The sequence below is a fragment of the Tupaia chinensis genome, unplaced genomic scaffold, assembly GCF_000334495.1.
Source record: "Tupaia chinensis unplaced genomic scaffold, TupChi_1.0 Scaffold000346_1, whole genome shotgun sequence".
Classification (NCBI taxonomy): Eukaryota; Metazoa; Chordata; class Mammalia; order Scandentia; family Tupaiidae; genus Tupaia; species Tupaia belangeri.
Window position 1 is genome coordinate 3,219,489 of NW_006159840.1, and position 22,074 is coordinate 3,241,562.

General features: G+C 35.3%; 1 protein-coding gene across 2 annotated transcripts in view; it reads left to right on the forward strand.

Moving 5' to 3' along the window:
• PACRG (parkin coregulated) overlaps window positions 1–22,074 on the forward strand; it is a 564,165-nt gene that overhangs the window by 56,916 nt on the left and 485,175 nt on the right. For both annotated transcript variants that reach the window (XM_006152252.2, XM_006152251.2), the window contains exon 2: window positions 20,151–20,285. In XM_006152252.2, the coding sequence (XP_006152314.1) occupies window positions 20,151–20,285 (135 nt within the window). The remainder of the gene's footprint in view (window positions 1–20,150; window positions 20,286–22,074) is intronic.

Below are 22,074 nucleotides of genomic sequence, written 5' to 3' on the forward strand. Positions count from 1 at the left end.
TATATATATTTCTATATAGTTGCCTTCTCTTTTCCTAGGCAAATCTGTGTCTGAGACTGACATTTGTCCACTGTTATAAATTATCAACAAATTGTAATATCCATTTTATTAGCTTTGTAAAATATTTTGTAAGCCAAAAACACAAGATTTAGAAAAAAAATACAATCTTACACTGTTAGAGTTTAGGTTGGGAGGCATAAAGTTACTTGTCCTTTAATTTTTTTGAAAAATATGAAAGCTATTTCTATATTAGTGTTGGACTAGTAACCTGTATTTTTAAAAAAAAATTAATAGACTATATTTTTTAGGGAAGCAGAATTGAACAGCAAGAGATAGAGAGGGTTTGTAGCTACGCCCTGTTGTGTAGATGGTGAGCCTTCCCTATTACCAACCTCCCCAACCTGAGGAGCACATTGGCTGCATCTGATGTCCCTACATTGATACATCATCACCCAAAGTCCATAGTTTACTTTAAAGTTTACTCTTGGAAATTCTATGAGTTTTGTCAAAATTGTAATTGCATGTACTTACTATTGTGCTGTCTCACAGAGTTTTCTTTACTCCCTTAGAAAACCTCTGTGCTCCCTATTCATCTCTCCTTGCTCTCAATCCCTAGTGGTCACTGACTGGTATTTCCCTCTCTCCATAGGTTTGTTTGTTTGTTTGTTTGTTTTTTTCCTGACTATCAAATAGTTAGACTCATACAGTATGTCACTTTATCAGATTGGAGTCATTCATCTAGTAATATGCTTTTAAGATTCCTCTATGTTTTTTATGACTTGATAACTCATTTCTTTGTAGTACTGAATGTCCCATTGGCTAGATGGTACTGCAGTTTATTATCCATTCATTTACTGGAGGATATCTTGGTTGCTCCCGAATTTTGGCAATTGTGTACAGAGCTGCTATGAACATCTGTGTGTAAGTCTTATGTGTGTGTGTGTGTGTGTGTGTGTGTGTGTGTGTAGGTTTTTGTGTGGACATAAGTTTTCAGTTCATTTGAGTAAATACCAGAGTGTGCTTATTGAATCACAGGGTAAGAAAGAGTATGTTTGGTTTATAAGAAACTGCCACACTGTCTTCCAAAGTGGATGTACCCATTTTTCACTCCCACCAGCAGTGAATGAGAGTCCCTGTTGCCTACAGCTTGATCAGCATTTGGTGATACCGGTGTTCTCAAGTTAGCCATTCTAATTGGTGTGCAATGGTCCTGCCTTATTGTTTCCGTTTGCATGTCCCTGCTGGTATACGGTGTGGAGCATGTCTGCTTGCTCTGTGTATCTTTGGTAAGGTTCTAAATCAATAATTACCACAAAAATGCATAATTATGTCAATTTTCAAGGTATAAGTTTCAGTGAGGAAAATACATTTCTTTATGAAGATTTTTAAAAATGCCTACTTTCTCAAGTATTGGGTTAGCTATGGTGAGATGTCGTACATTGTATTTTAACTATCTGAAAAAAAGAATAATTTCAAATCATCTGTATATCATGACTTAATTTACGTACACTATCTTTCAACATATTATCAGGTCTTTTGATCATTTTTTAAGTAAGAATGCTTGTTTTCTTATTATGAGTTTTGAGGCTTCCTTTTATATTTGGGTAATGGTTTCTTATCAGATTACCTTTGGCAAATATTTTTTCTAGGCAGTGGCTTGTCTTCTCCTTCTTTTGAAGAAGAAAATCTTGTCTGACTGAGATGTAAACTCAGGTCCTAGTTTTGAGAGTGATGATTCCTAATCACTAGACTACTCTGGATTTTTAAATCCTTGAGATAAGAATTTCAAAAGATTAATTGCAGTAAACATTTGATTTTATATTTTGCTGTAAAACCTAAGATATGTCCATTTTTTCCAGAATATCTAAAACAATAAAAAAGCTGTGTCTGTCCTCTTTTGACCACTGAGTAAAGAGGGAACTGATTCTGAAAAAGTTGAAACAATTTTCAGAATAATTGAACCTTGACTGAACTTTTTTTTTTTTTTTGGGAGGTTTTCGCTATAGGGTAACGTGCGTTCGCCAGAAAGACAGAGAGAGACAGAGAGACAGAAAGCGAGAAATCACCCCCCCCAGGGGGGATGGCCATGCCACAGTCCCCTCTCCTCCATTCTCCTCTTGGAATCTTGGGCACGCACGCACATGCGCCTGGCGTGAGTTTTAAGCTACCGGGTCTGGGACAGGAACCGCAGTTGACTATGTGGGAGCCCAGAGACATAGCCATTACACTAACTGCTGGTCCCGACTGAACTTTTCTATAATCAGTTTTTAAATGTACTTATTTATTTCTTCAGAGAGAGAGAGAGAACATCCAAGATCTTGAAGCCACAATCCACCCCCAGCCTTTCCAGCCCTGGATCATGGGCAAGCATGTGCCTAGCATACTCAGGGAGGCCACCGGACTCAATCAGGAACCTTCACAAGTGAGACTCCCTGACAGAGTGTTGTGTTTGACTGCTACACCATCATCTGGCCTTTGTGTAGTCATTTTTATAATATTTTTATCAAACAGTTGTTAGTTTTTATAACACTAAGTAACAAAGTCTTACTGTAATACATTATTTAGCACTTGTAGTATAATTGCTTTGGAACATTAAATATTTTAATGTACCTGTTATTTCTAGGAAACTAAGAATGCAACTTTTGAAGGGAAAAATCAATGATGACCACAAAAATCCTTAATTATGTTGATTTTCAAGGTATAAGTTTCAGTAAGGAAAATACATTTCTTTACAAAGATATTTAAAAATGCCTACTTTCTCAAGTATTGGGTTAGTGATGGTGAGATTTCCTACATTATATTTAAGTATCTGAAAAAAAAGAATCATTTCAAATCATCTGTATATCATGACTTAATTTACGTACACTAATTATCTTTCAACATATTATCAGATATTAATTTAGACTGTTCTTGTAAGTCTCTTGGGCTTTCTTAACAGAAAATGATTTCCCATACATTTAGATTATTTCCCCCTCGATAACCAGAGGTAATTGTCCCAAAAATGATTGGCCAGAGAGAGTGTAAATTCATCTAGATCACTCTTAAAGTATTAAACTTTTACAGGAGAACTCAATTATGACTTAGCATAATTTGAAGCAAGTCCTCCAAATCTATGTCTCTATCTGCATATGGTAGAAAAAAACCTAACCTTGGTTTGTTTTCTTTTTTTTTTTAAATTAGCCTTTGACAGTAATGGTTTATGCTGTCTTCATACAGACACTAAGAGTGGGTCCTAAACAGTAGGCAGTTTTTCTGTTAGTGTAGTGAGAGATTCTGCTTTCATCTTCTAAAAGTAGTGAAGTATATCTAAATGATGTTTAAGTGTTTTTAGCTCTTTATGTTTCCTTTGTATAATGGTGGCATAAATGAAATGTCACTGGGTTGGCAATTTTGTGTTACCATAGGAAGTAGGGTTTACAATTCCATGTCTTATTTTTTTTTTTTTAAGATAATTTTTTTTTTTTTTTTTTTTTGCTATAAGGGTATGTGCACTCCTTAGAGAGACAGAGATAAAGAAAGTAAAAAGTCACCCTCCCAGGGGTATTGCCACACCTAAATCCCTTCTTCATTCTCCTCTCAGGATTTTGGGCATGTGTGCACATGCCTGGTGTGAGTTCAAGCCACTGGGTCCGGGACTTGAATTGCAGTCCACCATGTGGGAGGCTAGCAATGTAACGATTACACTGTCTACTGATCCCCAAACTCCATATCTTTAAGTGAAATAATTCAGACAGGTGTGCTCTAGGTTTTAAATGTTTTTGGCTCTTAGTCCAATGTTAAATATTCTGATAGAGTGCTATTTTCTGGCAAGGCAAATAATTTTCTCCTTTGTAATTTTTGTTGTTGTTCAGCCATGCCATACAGAGTTAATTCTTTAAATCTTTGCTCATAAATCAGTCTTTCTGGCTCATTAATCATCTGTGCTGCCCTTTTTAAATCTTACCATAGATATCCTTTCCCCAATACCTTGTAAACCTGATTTTCCCTCTGCACAAAATTTATTATACATTCTTAAGTTGGCTGAAGATATAAATTGCTTTTCCAAAGAATGGTGCTTTAACATTAAAATGTCTTTAAGAGTAGTCTTATCTTGATCCATGTTGATCTCAGTATGTATCAAAGGACAACTTAAAGCCAGAAGAGATCTGAATAAGTCTTTTAAATTACTTTGTACTTCTAAAATACCGAGTTATATTTGACTAGGCAGCTCAATAAAATGACAAGATTTATTGCTTATAACACCTCAGCCCTGCATTATTTTGTATTGTCCAGAAAATTTTCCCAAAGGAGAAACATATATTTAAAAGAGGTAGTAGAATTTTTATTAGTGTAAATAAAATATTTCTAACCAGTTTTTTTTTCCTTCTAGAATGTGCCATAGTTATGTAGAATTAGTATGTTGTTTTCCATTTATATACGCAGTGCTTATAAATTCACACAATTCAAGATGTTTTATGATGAGCATGAAGTTCATATGGACACATCAGTGTAAACTATGGCTATGCAAGAGGGAAAACTTCTGAACATAAAGGAAGCTCTTGATGAGGCTTCTGGGTTGGTGAGTTGGGACTGGTTAGACAGATGACCATCTCAGGCTCATTGTGAACAGAGAGGTGGTTAGGAGTTCAGTCTCCTATTCGACTAGTTGAATTTATTCTGCACACAAGCTTACCTGTGTTCAGAGAGCTTTCACAAATGAAGATCTTGGCTCAGGAAAAAAAAAAGCATATTTAAAAAATAAAATGTAAATGAAAATAAAAACTTTCTGAATAGTAAGAGATACATTGCTAACTTTATCTAGTATAGGTAATATGCTCTTTTAAAAAATAATTGTTTATTTTATTTCATTTGTTATTTTTTAATTTTATCAGAGAGAGACAGAGAAATAGAGAGGGAGACAGAGAAAGCAAAAAGCAAGCCACCAGGACTGGGACTGCAATTGCAGTCAGCCATGTGGAAATTCAGCACCTTTAGCCACCACACCATCTGCCAGCTAGTAGATAACATGCTCTTTAGGTACATCTTCATCCATTCTTCTCTCACATTCTTCATTTTTCGAGAGAGATATTTTTGCTATAAGGCATGTGTGCTTGCTGGAGAGACAGAGAGGCAGAAAGCGGGGAATCACACACACACGACCCCCACCAAGAAGGGATGGCCACACCATAGTTCCTTCTTTTCCATTCTCCTTTTGAGATTTGGGGCATGCATGCACATGCACCTGGTGTGAGTTTCAAGTCAGCTGAGTCCAGGAATAGCCATTAGCCATATGGGAGTCCAGTCCTTAACCACTACACCACCTGCTATACCCACATTCTCCATATTTCTTTCATGGTTGACCGGACCATGGTGGAAACCAAGATGGTAAGACTGACAGGAGTCTAATCTCGCATTTCTTATTGTATTAACTCATTATAATAAGTTGTAATATGTATACTTTATATGTATGATATATGTTTCTGTACATTTCTTTATCTGATCATTAGAATTTTTAAATCAAATCCATATATTTAATATCTCTTAAGTTAGATGAATGTTCAAACTATTTTAGAGGGAGCCATTAGAGTGATAGGAAAACAGAACTCTTTTCTTACCAATATAAATATCTTTTATTGTAGGTAGTTCTAAAAATTGTTTTCTATTAAATAGCTAGTTCTTTCTGGAGAATATCAGTTTGCATCATTAGACACAAGATTTTCCAATTTTACATTCTTAAGTTGGCTGAAGATATAAATTGCTTTTCCAAAGAATGGTGCTTTAACATTAAAATGTCTTTAAGAGTAGTCTTATCTTGATCCATGTTGATCTCAGTATGTATCAAAGGACAACTTAAAGCCAGAAGAGATCTGAATAAGTCTTTTAAATTACTTTGTACTTCTAAAATACCGAGTTATATTTGACTAGGCAGCTCAATAAAATGACAAGATTTATTGCTTATAACACCTCAGCCCTGCATTATTTTGTATTGTCCAGAAAATTTTCCCAAAGGAGAAACATATATTTAAAAGAGGTAGTAGAATTTTTATTAGTGTAAATAAAATATTTCTAACCAGTTTTTTTTTCCTTCTAGAATGTGCCATAGTTATGTAGAATTAGTATGTTGTTTTCCATTTATATACGCAGTGCTTATAAATTCACACAATTCAAGATGTTTTATGATGAGCATGAAGTTCATATGGACACATCAGTGTAAACTATGGCTATGCAAGAGGGAAAACTTCTGAACATAAAGGAAGCTCTTGATGAGGCTTCTGGGTTGGTGAGTTGGGACTGGTTAGACAGATGACCATCTCAGGCTCATTGTGAACAGAGAGGTGGTTAGGAGTTCAGTCTCCTATTCGACTAGTTGAATTTATTCTGCACACAAGCTTACCTGTGTTCAGAGAGCTTTCACAAATGAAGATCTTGGCTCAGGAAAAAAAAAAGCATATTTAAAAAATAAAATGTAAATGAAAATAAAAACTTTCTGAATAGTAAGAGATACATTGCTAACTTTATCTAGTATAGGTAATATGCTCTTTTAAAAAATAATTGTTTATTTTATTTCATTTGTTATTTTTTAATTTTATCAGAGAGAGACAGAGAAATAGAGAGGGAGACAGAGAAAGCAAAAAGCAAGCCACCAGGACTGGGACTGCAATTGCAGTCAGCCATGTGGAAATTCAGCACCTTTAGCCACCACACCATCTGCCAGCTAGTAGATAACATGCTCTTTAGGTACATCTTCATCCATTCTTCTCTCACATTCTTCATTTTTCGAGAGAGATATTTTTGCTATAAGGCATGTGTGCTTGCTGGAGAGACAGAGAGGCAGAAAGCGGGGAATCACACACACACGACCCCCACCAAGAAGGGATGGCCACACCATAGTTCCTTCTTTTCCATTCTCCTTTTGAGATTTGGGGCATGCATGCACATGCACCTGGTGTGAGTTTCAAGTCAGCTGAGTCCAGGAATAGCCATTAGCCATATGGGAGTCCAGTCCTTAACCACTACACCACCTGCTATACCCACATTCTCCATATTTCTTTCATGGTTGACCGGACCATGGTGGAAACCAAGATGGTAAGACTGACAGGAGTCTAATCTCGCATTTCTTATTGTATTAACTCATTATAATAAGTTGTAATATGTATACTTTATATGTATGATATATGTTTCTGTACATTTCTTTATCTGATCATTAGAATTTTTAAATCAAATCCATATATTTAATATCTCTTAAGTTAGATGAATGTTCAAACTATTTTAGAGGGAGCCATTAGAGTGATAGGAAAACAGAACTCTTTTCTTACCAATATAAATATCTTTTATTGTAGGTAGTTCTAAAAATTGTTTTCTATTAAATAGCTAGTTCTTTCTGGAGAATATCAGTTTGCATCATTAGACACAAGATTTTCCAATTTTATATTAAAATATTCATCATATGTAAGATGCAAATGGAAATATTCTCTTCACATATACAAAAATAACATTTTTACTCTAATTGTTCAGTAAGAAATAACTTTGTTGCAAGATACAGAAGATATATATTTAGAAATAAACTATTTACTATGCTTTTAACATTGAAGGTGCTAGAGAAATAGAATACATTTTAAACTCTTACCCATTTATATTCTCCTTTCAGATTTCGCTCGTTCATTTCTATAGCCTTAGTGTTAGGTGTGACAGCATATTAGCCAAGATGTCTCAGTCATTCAGGCATTTTATCAGTTCTACAAGACAGATGCTAAATAGCACAGTCTAAATTGAAGTCTCTGATGACTCTCCAGAGACAAGTTGATAGCAAGAACCACACTTGGGCACTTAAATATGTGGCCTTTTCTATATATAACTGTGAGAAGAGGGCAGCTTTTAAGTAAACTTTTCTTAGCCTTTTACTGTCAAGATTTCTTTTTTATCATTTGATTATCACATTTCATTTTCTTAGGAAAGGCCATAAATCTTTTCTTTTTCCTTCTGCAATGGAGAATGTAAAGGACCATCATTGCCTATCGTTTTAAACAAGAATAATTAGAAAGAATTTGTATGGTGTAACCATTGCTTTTAGAACAATTGCAAACAACAGAGTCAACATTTTGAAATAAAATCTTAGCTCCATGTGTATGGTAGTTTAGTCGTAAATTTAAAATGACATGGCAGCATGGCAGCTCATCCCCTCCCACTCACACTGGGCTTCCCTGCTGCATGTATCCCCATGAGCTTCCTTAAATCCTCTTTAAAACAAACAAGGCATAATGTATCCTAAAACAGAAAAGATAAGTCTAATACCAATATCTTCTAAATTTCTAAATTGAAATAGTAGTAGTCATCTTACTATTTTATTACCATCTTTTATCAGCAATACTACATATCGCACATTTTACCTATCTGAAAAACTGCATGATTAACTTGTTTATCTGTAATAACATGTGCAAATTTAAATGAAAGTTATAATATTCACAATATTAATTTCAGTTTTTATTTATGCTAATCATATTTAGTCTCTACAAACACTTTAGACTAATTTAAATTATTTAATTTTAGTATCACAAAAATTAGATTTTCAGCCAAATGTTCCCATATGTGCAAATGAATTTCAAATTTAAAAATATGTATTTTATTGTGAGATATTTCACATAGGAGAGAAATGTATGATCTTATCAATAGTGAATTTTGTTTATAAAGTTGTGGTAATAATTGATAATTTTTTAAAAATCTATGATCTAATAGAAAATTTAGATAAATTAATTCTGCTTTAATCTTTAACAACTACAAAGGTTGTAAGTAGACAGATTGAGGGAGTAGCAAACACAATTATTTGATAAGTATTTCTAATTAAAATTGTCCAAATTTGGGCTTATAGAAGGAAATAATAATACATGATTTCTGTCTGGATCCCCTGAAAAAGGTAGCATTTGTAAAGGCTAGGTAACATTTATTAATGGAAAGGAGCAGTGCCTTCAAACCCAAGAGGTTTATCTTCAGCATGTGTAGAATTCTATCTGTCTTTTCATGGCACTTAACACATTCTTTTTTCTATTGCAGATTCTGAGAGATATTCTTATCTATTCTCCTAAATGATATATATCTTGAGTACAATGTATTTGACTTGCCTTTTTGTCTCCAATGATACCAACCCTAGTGACTTGTAAATATTAGAAATCCAACACATTTTCCACTGAATGAAAGATAAAAGTAAAATCTATTTAGAGCCAATTTCCTGACTCTCTTTCTAAAAGGAAAAAAAAATAAAAACAATTAATGTGACCATAGATCCCTGATTCAGATTTATGAGTTTCTAACCATGAAACACCTATAATGTACTTAACAAGTTCCTGATAAATTTAGATAAGGGTATTAGATACACATGTGTCTTCTATTCCAAAACCCAGTTCCATAACTGATTAAGTAGTTTATGAACTCGTGTTAAGTCTATTGAATGCCTTCTTTTCCATTTCCAATTATTAATTTTGCCCTACTTCAACAATAAAACCTTGCTGTCAACTCAAATTTTGATATCCCATAGGGTAGGAGCGCTCCTTCATTGATGTCTGAGATACCTACCATTCCTTCCCCATTTTCTTATTACCATTCTATCTATCCACTTATTGGTAAATATCTACACAGTGCCTTGGGTTTTTTTCTCTTTGGAAAAGTTGCCAGTTTCCATGGATTGAGTTTACTACATGATCACAGTCCAATTTTATCAAAAGCTTAGACCTCCTTAATATTATCTACGTGGATTGTCCAGATGTCCAATGGGCAGCTCTAGCTGTGTATCCCATAGACACTGAAAACCTAAGATAATCCTGCTCTAGGATAGGAAACTGGCTTGTTAGGAAAAGTTTCTCAGAAGAGGTCAGGTTTGTGCTGACACTTGAAAGTGATTGAGGAGAGACGGAAAGAGAAGGAAGAGGAATGAGGGCAGGGGGAGAACTGCAGACAAAATTACGGAGACCAAAGAGGAGCAGGAATTGCTAGTATTTTTGTATGAATTATGCTTGGGTGCCTGCACAGGAGTGACTAGAGACATCAACAGTTAGCTTGCACAGTCTTTATGGGGTATATCAATTGGAAATCATTTATGGATTTTGGGTAGATGAGAGATATAATTAAATTATTCTATTAGAATATTCATTGTACAGCACATAGAGGAATGGTCTGCAGAAGGCAAAACTGGAGACAGAACAAGTAAAGACAGAGAGACTTTCCTATAGAAAACTAAGATCCTTTCAATGCTGAAATAAGTAAAATGGAAAACAAAGATGATAAGGAGCTATTTTCTGTAAACACAACCAGTATTTAATATCTTTTAATATAGGGCAGACAAGGGACCAGCAGTTGGCATAATGGCTATGTCGCTGAACTCCCATGTAGTCGACCGCGGTTCAAGTCCCAGACCCAGTGGCTTAAACTCATGCCGGGAGCGTGTGTGTGCGTGCCCAAGATCCCCAGAGGAGAATGGAAGAGAAGGGATTGCAGCATGGCCATCCCCTCGGGGAGTGACTTCCCGCTTTCTATCTCTCTGTCTCTGTCTTTCGGGCGAGCGCACACACCCTATAACAAAAACCTCTCCCCACCCCCACCCCCACCCCCAAAAAATATATATATAGGGCAGACAACTAGGCCTAGAAGTTAAGGTAGTCAGTCACAGTTAGACTCCCAACCCCAGTGGCTTGAGAAACACACCGGCATGTGTGCCTACGTGCCTCAAAACCTGACAGGCTGGAGAAATGGAGAAGGGATTATGAAGTGACCATTCCCCACTGAGGGGTGCTTTCTCCCTCTTCCTCTTTATCCTTCTGTCTAGAGAGTGCACATGCCCTCTGGCAATTAAAAAAATCCTTCAATATAAATAGCTTATACATATTAACTTTAATGTAGAAAATATATGAATGCATAGTGACAAATGTGTGCATGTAGCATTTATATTAATATGAGAAAATGTTCATCATTTGTTAAATATATTAACCTAAATTGAATAATAGAAAGACCTGTTCTTCATTTTTAACTAGAAAATAATTGCATCAATAATTATAAAATATTCATAAAATTTACCTTATTATTTTTTATCAAAGAACTGTCTGAAGAAATAATATAAAATATGGAAATGTCATATGTGTTAAACATTTATAACACTCTAACTACAATAAACAAAAGGGAAACAATATAAATTCCAAATAGAATTACAAATAGTTGGCAAAATATTTCTTAGCCATAAAAAAATCAATTGTGGTATAAATAACAACATCAAATCATATGACACTAAATAAAGTACACCAAATGGAAAGAACATCAAAAATGTAAAAGTATAATATTTGCAGCATGTATGCTTTGGAAAGTTGAGAGGAGAAAGCACAGAATTATAAATAGGTAGTAGTATTAAAAATTATTTTAAAAGCTTTCCTGAAAACATTCTGTAATTTTTTACTATTTACACGATTTAAGCAAATAGACTATTTATAAGTTGGTAACTTTGTTACACACTTCTCAAGTCTGTCTCAGGCTCTCCCATTTAGTCAGTGATGTGATCTGGAAAAGCCTTCTGTAGATTTCTGCCTGAACCCAGGCACTTCATGTACTGACTGAAAGCATGTCCTGTAGAGACAATGGGATTGGGGTGCAAATACTTTTTGTACCATTTACTAACTTTGTGATGTTTTGCAGGGTTTTTTTTTTTTTTTTGTTCTTTTTTTTTTTGGAGAGGATTTTTTTCTTGCTATAGGGTGTGTGCGCTCGCCAGACAGACAGAGAGAGACATAGAGACAGAAAGCGAGAAATTACCCCCCAGGGGGGATGGCCATGCCACAATCCCTTGTCCTCCATTCTCCTCTCGGGATCTTGGGCACGCACGCACACGCGCCCGGCGTGAGTTTAAGCCACCAGGTCCAGGACTCGAGCCGCGGTCCACTATGTGGGAGTCCAGCAACATTCAGAGGAAAAGCTTTCAGCTTCTCCCCATTCCATATAATGTTAGCTGTAGGATTTTCATAGATTGCTTTTATTGTGTTCAGAATATACCAATACACCAATCTTACTGAGACTCTTAATCATAAAAGGATGTTGTATTTTATTAAGTGCTTTCTCTGCATCAATCGAGATGATCATATGGTTTTTATCTTTCTTTCTGTTAATGTGGTGTATTACATTTATGGTTTTAGTATATTGAGCCACCCTTGCATCCCTGGTATAAAGCTTACCTGGTCGTGATGAATGATCTTTGTTATACATTGTTGAATACGATTTGTGAGTATCTTGTTGAAGATTTTTGCATCTATGTTCATCAATGATATTGGTCTGTGTGATGTTTTGCAGGGTTTTTTTTTTTTTTTTGTTCTTTTTTTTTTTGGAGAGGATTTTTTTCTTGCTATAGGGTGTGTGCGCTCGCCAGACAGACAGAGAGAGACATAGAGACAGAAAGCGAGAAATTACCCCCCAGGGGGGATGGCCATGCCACAATCCCTTGTCCTCCATTCTCCTCTCGGGATCTTGGGCACGCACGCACACGCGCCCGGCGTGAGTTTAAGCCACCAGGTCCAGGACTCGAGCCGCGGTCCACTATGTGGGAGTCCAACAACATAGCCATTATGCTAACTGCTGGTCCCTTGCAGGGTTTTTTTTTACCTCTTTGATTTCTTATCTGTAAAGCCATTTTATAATTGATCTAATCATGTTTGTTATTAAAATAAGTAACACAGTATTAGGGGATTTTGTTGTTCTCAGTGCTATTCTAGTGTAAGTCCTTTGCCATCTCATTCTTGGACCTCTGTAGTGAAGTCCAGACTACACATCTTGACCAGTTCTCCTGACATCAGGCAGTTCTGTTAAGTCTTGGCAGAACAATCTTCATGAAGTCGGTGACCTCCATCACTTGAATTTTCCCTGTCACTCACTGTTAACCGTAGTGCCTGATTTTTAAGGACTTTATAGTATGTCTTTTATATATGTTGAATATTTAATAAGATATATTTTAAAGGTTCATGTTTTGTCCATCAATAGCATAATGTATTATTATATTATTAAATTGTTAGATTGTTAAAAATCCTCACAATCACTTCAGCTGGTAATAGCTCATTTTTGTCAGTCTTGTGGTATCCAACATTAACAAGTACATTTATGATACACTTAACTTGCGATGATGATATTACAAGCATTTTCCTGGTCACTTGGTGACCTTCATTTGGTATTGCAAAATTTCTCATGTATTTAAATAATTGTACTTGGCAAATGGGGCAGACACTGAATGCCAGTACCTCCTACTCAGAAGTCTGGGCTGATGGCAGCAAACTGACCAGTCCTGGGACTGACAGTCTAGTGCCTGAATAGCTCAGAGATAGCCCGATTCTGTTCCACATGCTGCACGATGGTGCTGCTTTCATGAATCAACATTTTGGGTTGAGTTAACTTATTCTTATAATAACTTATAATTCTACTACCTGCTTATTATAATTTTGTTCTTTCATTAACAAGAAGTTAATGTCTTTGCATCTTGTTTCAATGTTTTAATGAGTTTACTAAAGGAACAGACCAGTCAGAATAACACAATGTAGATTTCGCACCTGATATAAAAAACAACCTGTCTTTCTTTCCTTCCTTCCTTCCTTCCTTCTTTCTTCTCTCTCTCTCTTTCTTTCTGTCCTTTTTTATTTTTTTTTTCACTTTTTTGCCATAGGATGCATGTGCTCACTGGAGGGAGACAGAGAGAGGGAAATTGAGAAATCATGCCACAGGGTATGGAGAAGGATAGCAAGAGAACAAATAGAGAGGCATGACATTAGTGGGATTCAGATATGGTTTACTACCTGTTGATGATGACACGTATAATAATCTTTTTATTTTTTTGTGAGAAGTTTTTGCTATAGGGCACGTGCGCTCCCCAGGAAGACAGAGGAGACAGAGAGACAGAAAGCGAGATATCACCCCCAGGGGGATGGCCATGCTGCAATCCTTTCTCCTTCATTCTCCTCTCAGGATCTTGGGCATGCACACACATGTGCCCTGCGTGAGTTTAAGCCACCAGGTCCAGGACTCGAACCGCGGTCGACTATGTGGGAGTCCAGCAACATAGCCTTTATGCTAACCGCTGGTCCCGTCATGTATAATATTCTTAACTGGGCAGGCCTGAGAAGTATTTCATGTTGAGTAAACTCTTCTTACAAGCAAAATGATAAATAGTGATTGAATGTATAAAAAAATACTTGGAATAATAATAATAATCTGGAAGAAAAATGAAAAGCTATCAGATGATGATGGAGATTTTAATGTCTTTGTATTAACTGATATGAATGGTATTCTTTCTGGAAAAAGAAATGTAATACACTGTAAAGTTATATGTGATTAAATATAGTATAAACAAGATTATGATAATAACAAAAAATTTTTAAAAAATCACCCCACAGGAGCAATGGCCATGCTGTAATCCCTTCTACTCCCTTCTCCTTCTGGGATTTTGGGCATGCACACACATGTGCCTGGGGTGATTTTCAAGTCACTAGGTCTGGGACCTGAACTGCAATCAGCACTCGGTAGTACAACACCTTAACTACCACGCCACCTGCTGGACCCATGTAAAATTATTTTTTAAGCAATTCCAGTTCATGCTAAAAAAATAAATAAATAAAAAGGGAATGTTTGAACTGTACAATGAACACTTTTAGAGAGCCTTAAATTCCTTCCTACTTATAGCTGGTTTTATGACCATGTGACGGACACTGCGATGCCAGTCCTGAATCCGTTCATGCATGTTCAGTAAATGTAGGTATGTAAAGTTCTCTGTCATCTGTCGTTATTTCAAACTGCATTTATTTCGTCGGTCCCCAAGTGCATTAGATTTTTATTACAAGCATTCTGTTGTAATACCCATCCTTCCTAATTGGTTTACAGACCCTTCTCCCCTACGTTTAGGGAAATAGTATTTGCTTTTACTCACAAATATAGTTGGATTTATGGTTTCTTATTTGCTTTATAATACATACAATTAAAGTAAAATTCTTAAACTATGAATAAAATTTACAATAGTTTCTTTTCACATTGTGGAACTTACCTAAGGATTTCTAATAATATTTTTGCTTCTTTCAGAAGTTGTTTTGTCAAGCTACAACCATCTGTATGGTTTCCGATAATAATAACATCTTTACTACCTCTCCAAAGTTAATTATATTTCACTTGCTTTTTTCATGTACAGACTTTTAGAATTATTTGGAATGAATTATGTGCAGAATATAAGACATGTTATATCCTCCTATAAAGTGTAGGTGGATACATATGTATTAGAAACAGAAAAAATATATACCCGGGGCACAGTGACAAAGCATCTGCATAAAATTAGGTAATGTACCAAGAGATCTGATTGAGCATGTTGTAGTGGTTTTACAAATTACAACTTTGAAGATATCAAGAGTTAACTTATAATGTATCTATAACAGGATCCAAAACAATAAAGTCTTTAAGAATAAGCAAACAGCTAAAATATAAAGACAGAAGATAACAGAAATTCAAGGAACAAAGTCCTCATTGTTTAGCAATTACCTATTAGTATGAGTTATTTTGTAAAATCTTCTAGATAAATACTTTCTGAGGACTTGTAGGCATGGAATCATTTCTGCAGGGAGCACATGAAAATTTATGGAAAGAAAAATATGTAAATTATCCATATTAATTTATAAAAGTTTCCTAGGCATTCTTAGAAATGTGTTCATTCCTTCAAAAATTTGTTTCAAAGTATTAGAAATTGAGTTTGGGATCAGCAAGATTGGTGTATATTCACTATAAAAAACAAAAAGATCAAATTATTTTAAAATAAATACAAAGGACAGATGGAAATATGGATAATTTCAAGCAAAGTTTAGGCCAATTACATAAGTGGGGAGCTTACTGCCACAGTCAAATGATTACTTGAGTTCTAGAAAAATCTGAAGGGATGGATAGCAAATGATAAGCAAACAAAATACCCAAGCAATGGTTATAGTTGAGTTTTTAAGATGAGGCATTGGGACTCTCATTTCCACTGGGGCAGTAGAGAGGCCCTCACACCCTGGTGACAGTGGAAAGCCCATGGCGAGCTTGAGTTTCCACCCCCTACCCCTTGCAGGAATGAGACTTGGCTCTTCCCACTGGAGTGGTATCAGAGACTGACAGATGGAGAGTCAGGAATTTCATCTTCCTGCTCAGGGGAAATGAGGCTACCACATCTGTAACGTCAGGGTAGCAGTCTGGGGAGTAGTGATGAGGTACTGCTATCCCTCCCAGCCACGGAGTTATCAGGGGAGGCCTAGTGGATTCCAGAACTCCCCACCCTCATCCAGTATTAATGAGTCATTCTCTATTCTGGGATCAATAGAAATCAAGTAGGATGCTGAGACTTTTACCCCAACTTTGCAGCAGTAAGGTGATACCTACTGCCATATCCCTGTCATTAAGAAGTGGTGACCCAGAGTTTCATTATTTTCCAAATGTCCAGGTTTCAATAGAAAAAAATGTAATCACGTCAAAAAATGGGAGTATCTCAAAGCAAATGAAAAAGACAATTGATAGATGCCAACACTGAAATGACAAAATGTTAGAAATATTTTTATAAGAATTTTAAAGTAACCCTGACCAAAAATGCTTCAGTAAGCATTAATGAAGGTACTTGAAACAATAAAAAATAAAGGTCTCAACAAAGAAATTGAAGATATAAAGAGGAAAAGAATGGAAATTTTCTAAATGAAAAGTAGAGTAAATAAAATTTATAAAAAAAGAGTGTTCAGAGGGACCAGCAGTTAGCGTAATGGCTATGTAGCTGGACTCTCACGTAGTCGACCACGGTTCACGTCCCGGACCCGGTGGCTTAAAATTCACACCAGGCGTGTGTGCGTGCCTGCCCAAGATCCTGAGAGGAGAATGGAGGAAAGGGATTGCAGCGTGGTCATCCCCTCTGGGGGGTTATTTCTCACTTTCTGTCTGTCTGTCTGTCTTGCAAGTGCACGCGCCCTATAGCGAAAACCTCTCAAAAAAAAAAAAAAGAGTGTTCAGAGTCAACAATAGAATGGAAGGGGCAGAAGGAAGAATTCACAAAGTGAAGAGAGAACAATAGAAATTATCTCTCTGAACAAGAGAAAATAGACAAATTAAAAGAAAAAGAGTCTCAGAGATCTGAGGGACTGTAACAAAAGATCTATGCTGGAATGTAGAAGAGAAGAAAAAAGTCAAACTTTTAAGTTCTCAAAGCAAAAATGTTAAAAACTTCACTAATTGCAGGAAGCATAAACCTCCAGATCCATAAAGTTGAGCAAAGTGTGAACAGGAAAAAAAAAATCAGATGCATGCCATGGGACATTATAATTAAACTTCTGAAAACTAGAGACAAAAATGAAATTTTGGAGTGCTAAGAAAAATGTGACTCCTCACCTATAAGAGAGAAATAATTTGACGGCAGTGGATTTACCAGACACCATGGAGGACAAAGGAAAGTAATATTTGTCAAGTGCTAAAAGAGAACCATAAACTCATGAACTCCAGTTTCTACACCCAACTTAAATATAGTTTCAAGAATGAAGAGGAAATCAAGACATTCTCAAATACAAGAAAATAAGGGAATTTGTCCAGAAGATTAACCTAAAAGAATGTCTGAGGAACTTCTCTTAACATAAGGAAAAGCAATAAATGAAGGAACATTGGAACACTGGGAAGGAAGAAAGAACATGATAAAATATCGGTAAATAAAACACAAAATACTTTTCCCCTTGAGTATTATAAATTACGTTTGACAGTTGAAGCAAAAATTATAAATATTTCTTATGTCATCTTAATTATATGTAGAGGAAGTAGGTCAAATAACTATAATTAGAAGAAAGTAATTAGAAATAGAGAGGTAAGATAGCTACATTTCAGTTGACTTCCTAATTAACAATACTAGCGGATATGCTAAGTTATGTATATGTAATATATCTCGACCAACCTCTAAAGAAGCAATATAATAAGATACATTTAAAAACACAATAGATAAATCTAAAAGGAATTCCAAACATGTTTAATTAACCAAGAGGAAGGCAGGAAAAAGAAAATACAGAATGAAAAAATAGAATTAACAGAAAACAAAAAGTGACACGGCATACTAAGCTTGCCTTTCAACATATTATATTGGTCTATATTGGACCATGCTACATATGGTCTAAATATACCAATTAGAAGACAGAGATAAGTGGAGTGGATTACAAATCATGACCTGCTGATATGTTGTCTACAGATACATATTCATGCATTCATCTTAACATGGCTGGGTTTTCTTTCTTTAGATTTTACTATCACTTTTTTGAGGGTGTTAAAATGTTATCTTCTATCACAGTGGTAATATGTATTTAAAAAAATAAGTAAATAAATAAAACTTCTTGGGATAATAATAATTTTCCAATCTTTCATCAGTTCCTAAAAATGTGATTTCAAATGTACTGCTCCATGAATTATAGAAGTCCAGGAGTCACAGTTCCACAGAACCTATGACAGCAATGTAGCTGGGGATGTTCTTCCTGTAGAGCTTCCAGCTCATAGAGCTGTACAGCATAGTCATGAAATATATGTGGCTATTTCACAATTGAACAAATTTGGCTCAAAGTTGTGGCTAGTAATTTCAATACCAGAGCAAACTTCAAATTTCAGTAAGAGGAAAACTGCTTCCCATCAGTGATACCCCGTGTCACCTCAATTCCTGATATGATGGTGTACTGGGAATAATGTGCCATGCAGAGGAGGCGATTTTAAACTCTTAATATATACCTTTGTGTGTCCTCACTCTTCAACTCTTCTTTACCATTTAATTATCTCAGTAAGATACTTCTTACCATTCCACTCATTTTCAGATATTACCACTTCTATATGTTCTGGATATAATATGTATATCATCTAACAGTATTATTATTTATTATTTTAGATATGTATTAACATATTTGTTAATTTTTGACAAAATATTAAAAATTAACATATTAAATAGCTCAAAATACTAAGTTAACTTATTTGTTATTTTGTCCATATTAAGTGCTATAAAATAATCATGATTTTATAATACATGAAATGGCTAATATTTACCTTTTTAGCTATAAGCAAGCAAAGACAATCATGTTTATTGTGTATGTAAGGAACAATACAGTAGACTATAATTTTTTTAAGTAATTCACTTAATCACTGAATTTTGTAACCTAATGAATTAGTTCAGATGTAAATAATTCAGATTTAAAAGATGTACTCAAGACAAATAACTCTGTAGTAAATATATCTTCTTCAATAAAATCTTTACTTTGTAGAGTGAAAAGAATCTCATACGATCAAATGTTACTTTCTCATAAATCTATAGCACTAAACATATTCTATATACACATAGTAGGCCACAATTTTTTTCCTTCTAAACTCTTCATCATTATTTTCATATCATATTTTTATAGTTCTGTTGTTAATATTCATACTATGAGAACATATCTTACATATATATAGAAAGATTTAAAGGAAATATATGTACCTACTTTTTGTTAGAGAGTACCTGCATTTGCTAGAGAGAGACAGAGAAAGGGTGAGAGGAGAAAGTACCCCCATGAGGAATGATTACGTCACAGTCCCTTCTCCTTCATCTCTTCCTCCTTTCAGCATTTTGGCCACACACACCCTGCCTGTTTCTCAGTCCACTGGGTCCAGAAACATGCCACGTGGTTAAGCCATGCAGGATCCAGCTCCTTTAACCATCAAGCCATGAAGTCAGCGCTTAGGGAAATATTTTAAATTTAAAAGTTGTTACTTCTGTCTTCTGCATGCTATATCACACCTGAGATTAGAATTTACCAGTATTACAAATTTAAAAAGTTTTAACACCCTGACCTTAGACCATCAAATAAATTGTTTTCCTTAAACATGAAATCAGGCTTCTCTTTGTTTCTTGTAAAGTGATCTTTTAAGTGACATTTTCTAGAAATATGTTCTAAAGTAGTTTGAAATAAAATAGGTCCTTAATAGTGATTTTAAAATAGTTTTCTTCTCCAAATGTTTGTATTATGTTTAGATTTCTGTTGTCCCTTAATAGATACTTCGATCTTTATCATCTAGCAAATGTTATATAAACTGAATTTATGTTGGGGGGGGAGTCTTTTCCTTGAAGATTTTTTGGTATATTTGAAACCTGATTACTATTTTTTTTTTCCTTTTAGGTGAGAGGCCCTCCAACTGCAGGGGCATTTAAAGAAAGACCAATCAAGCCCACAGCATTCCGAAAATTTTATGAGCGAGGGGACTTCCCGATTGCCCTTGAGCATGACTCGAAAGGAAACAAGATAGCCTGGAAGGTAAGTCAGGGCACAGCTGTGAAGGCCAGCTGCGCTTGCTCAAGTGACATCCCTCCTGCCAAACAAAGTTGGCTGCTAAGTAAATAAACTGGAGTCATTTCTCAGCAAATGGAAGGTGGTGGGTAAGCTCTCAGAGAAAGCCCCTCTGTGTCAGCCGTCCACCTTGACTAACAATTAAATTATAGCCTGCAAAGAAGAAAATGACTGAGTTGCTTTGCCTTAGAGAATTGTGCGCTGCCCAATTCATCTCTATTTTTATGAGAACCTGGCAGCCCAGCCTGTTCGGCGCAGTCCATCAAATGATGGAACTGGCGCTGGACGCAGAGAGCAGCAGCCATTTATCTCTCCCAAATTTCACCTTCCTGCAGGACACTTCCAAATGGAAGCTTTAATTACCTAAATGGATAGGTCAAGACTGTCTGCTCCCTGGAAATGCAGAGTGGAATACCAAAGAAGGCCGAACCTCCTTCCTCGGCTCTCCTCTCTGTCTGCAGCTCCTGTCAGCCAGCGCGATGGCTGTCACACGTGCCCTGTTAGAAGCTGACCTCCGCCGCTGCAGCCATTACAGCCCAGACATTTTTCTGACAAAAGGTTAATTGGCTTCAAAATAAATGTATTGCCTAATGACTCCATTCTAATGCGGCTGTGTTTCTTTCTAAAAGGCTCGCTGATGTTATTTGTAAAAACTTGCCAATCTCTTAACTGGAGTAGGCTTTTACATTTAATTTGAAAAATGAATTCTGATCTCTAACCACCTTCTGCTACTTAATTTCTGTTATCCTGACTTTGCTTTTAGTGATATTTATCAGCAAAAAAAGGCTTCTCAGCCTAAAGACAGCACAGCCATTGCACAGGTGTGGTATCATATGAGGTGAAGGAAAAATCAAAGGCTTTGGCCAAATGTCAGTTAATTAAGCAATTGACACATTTAATGAAAAAGTCCAGCAGACTTTGAAAGTGAATGTAGGAATTGTCTGTAATTAATTAAAAAAAAAAACCTTTATGTTAAAAAAAATAAAATCATCAAATTGAAAAATTCATCGGAGTGAATATCTCAGAAAGATGCATTAAAATAAACTTTCACCTTCTTCTATAGAAACACTGAAAGAATATAAAAATATATGCTTATTATTATGAAACATTTCTAAATCTTGAGTCTTCAGATATTTGGTTATAGAACTACAAATTATTTCAAATTACTTTACAGGAGAAACGGTGGTGGTATCCTCATTACCAACCTCACCATAAATGTTTTTTGTTGGAGGTTGGAGGAAGAGAGATAAGAAACATTATTATCCTTTTCCTTTTAGCCATTTCTATTGGGATGTGAATTTGTTGTGTCGACATATATGTGTGGTATAAAAAAATTTACAGTTTAAGTAGAACTAATTTAGATACTTAGGTCCTAACATAACTACATATTCCAAAAGTTTGGCTGTGATTTGGGGGTTTGTTTATATTTGATTAATTACATGGATTTTGTGTTTGGTTGTCTATGTTCTGGCTTAGATTAGATAACACGGGGATTTTCTTAATACATGATTCCCATTGAGTAAAAGAATAGATCATATATCTATAAAAAATGAGTAGCTTTTGGTGTTTTATAATAAATAGTTTAACCTATGCATAAGCTATATTAATAAAAAAGTTATATAGATTTATTTTGATCTGTTCAAATAATTTTATGAGTAACTTTAGAAATGCCAAGAGACTAGAAAAAAAGTTCATCTTGGAAATAAATTATTAATAGAAATAAGGAATGAATCATTTTGTTTTATCTTTGATAACA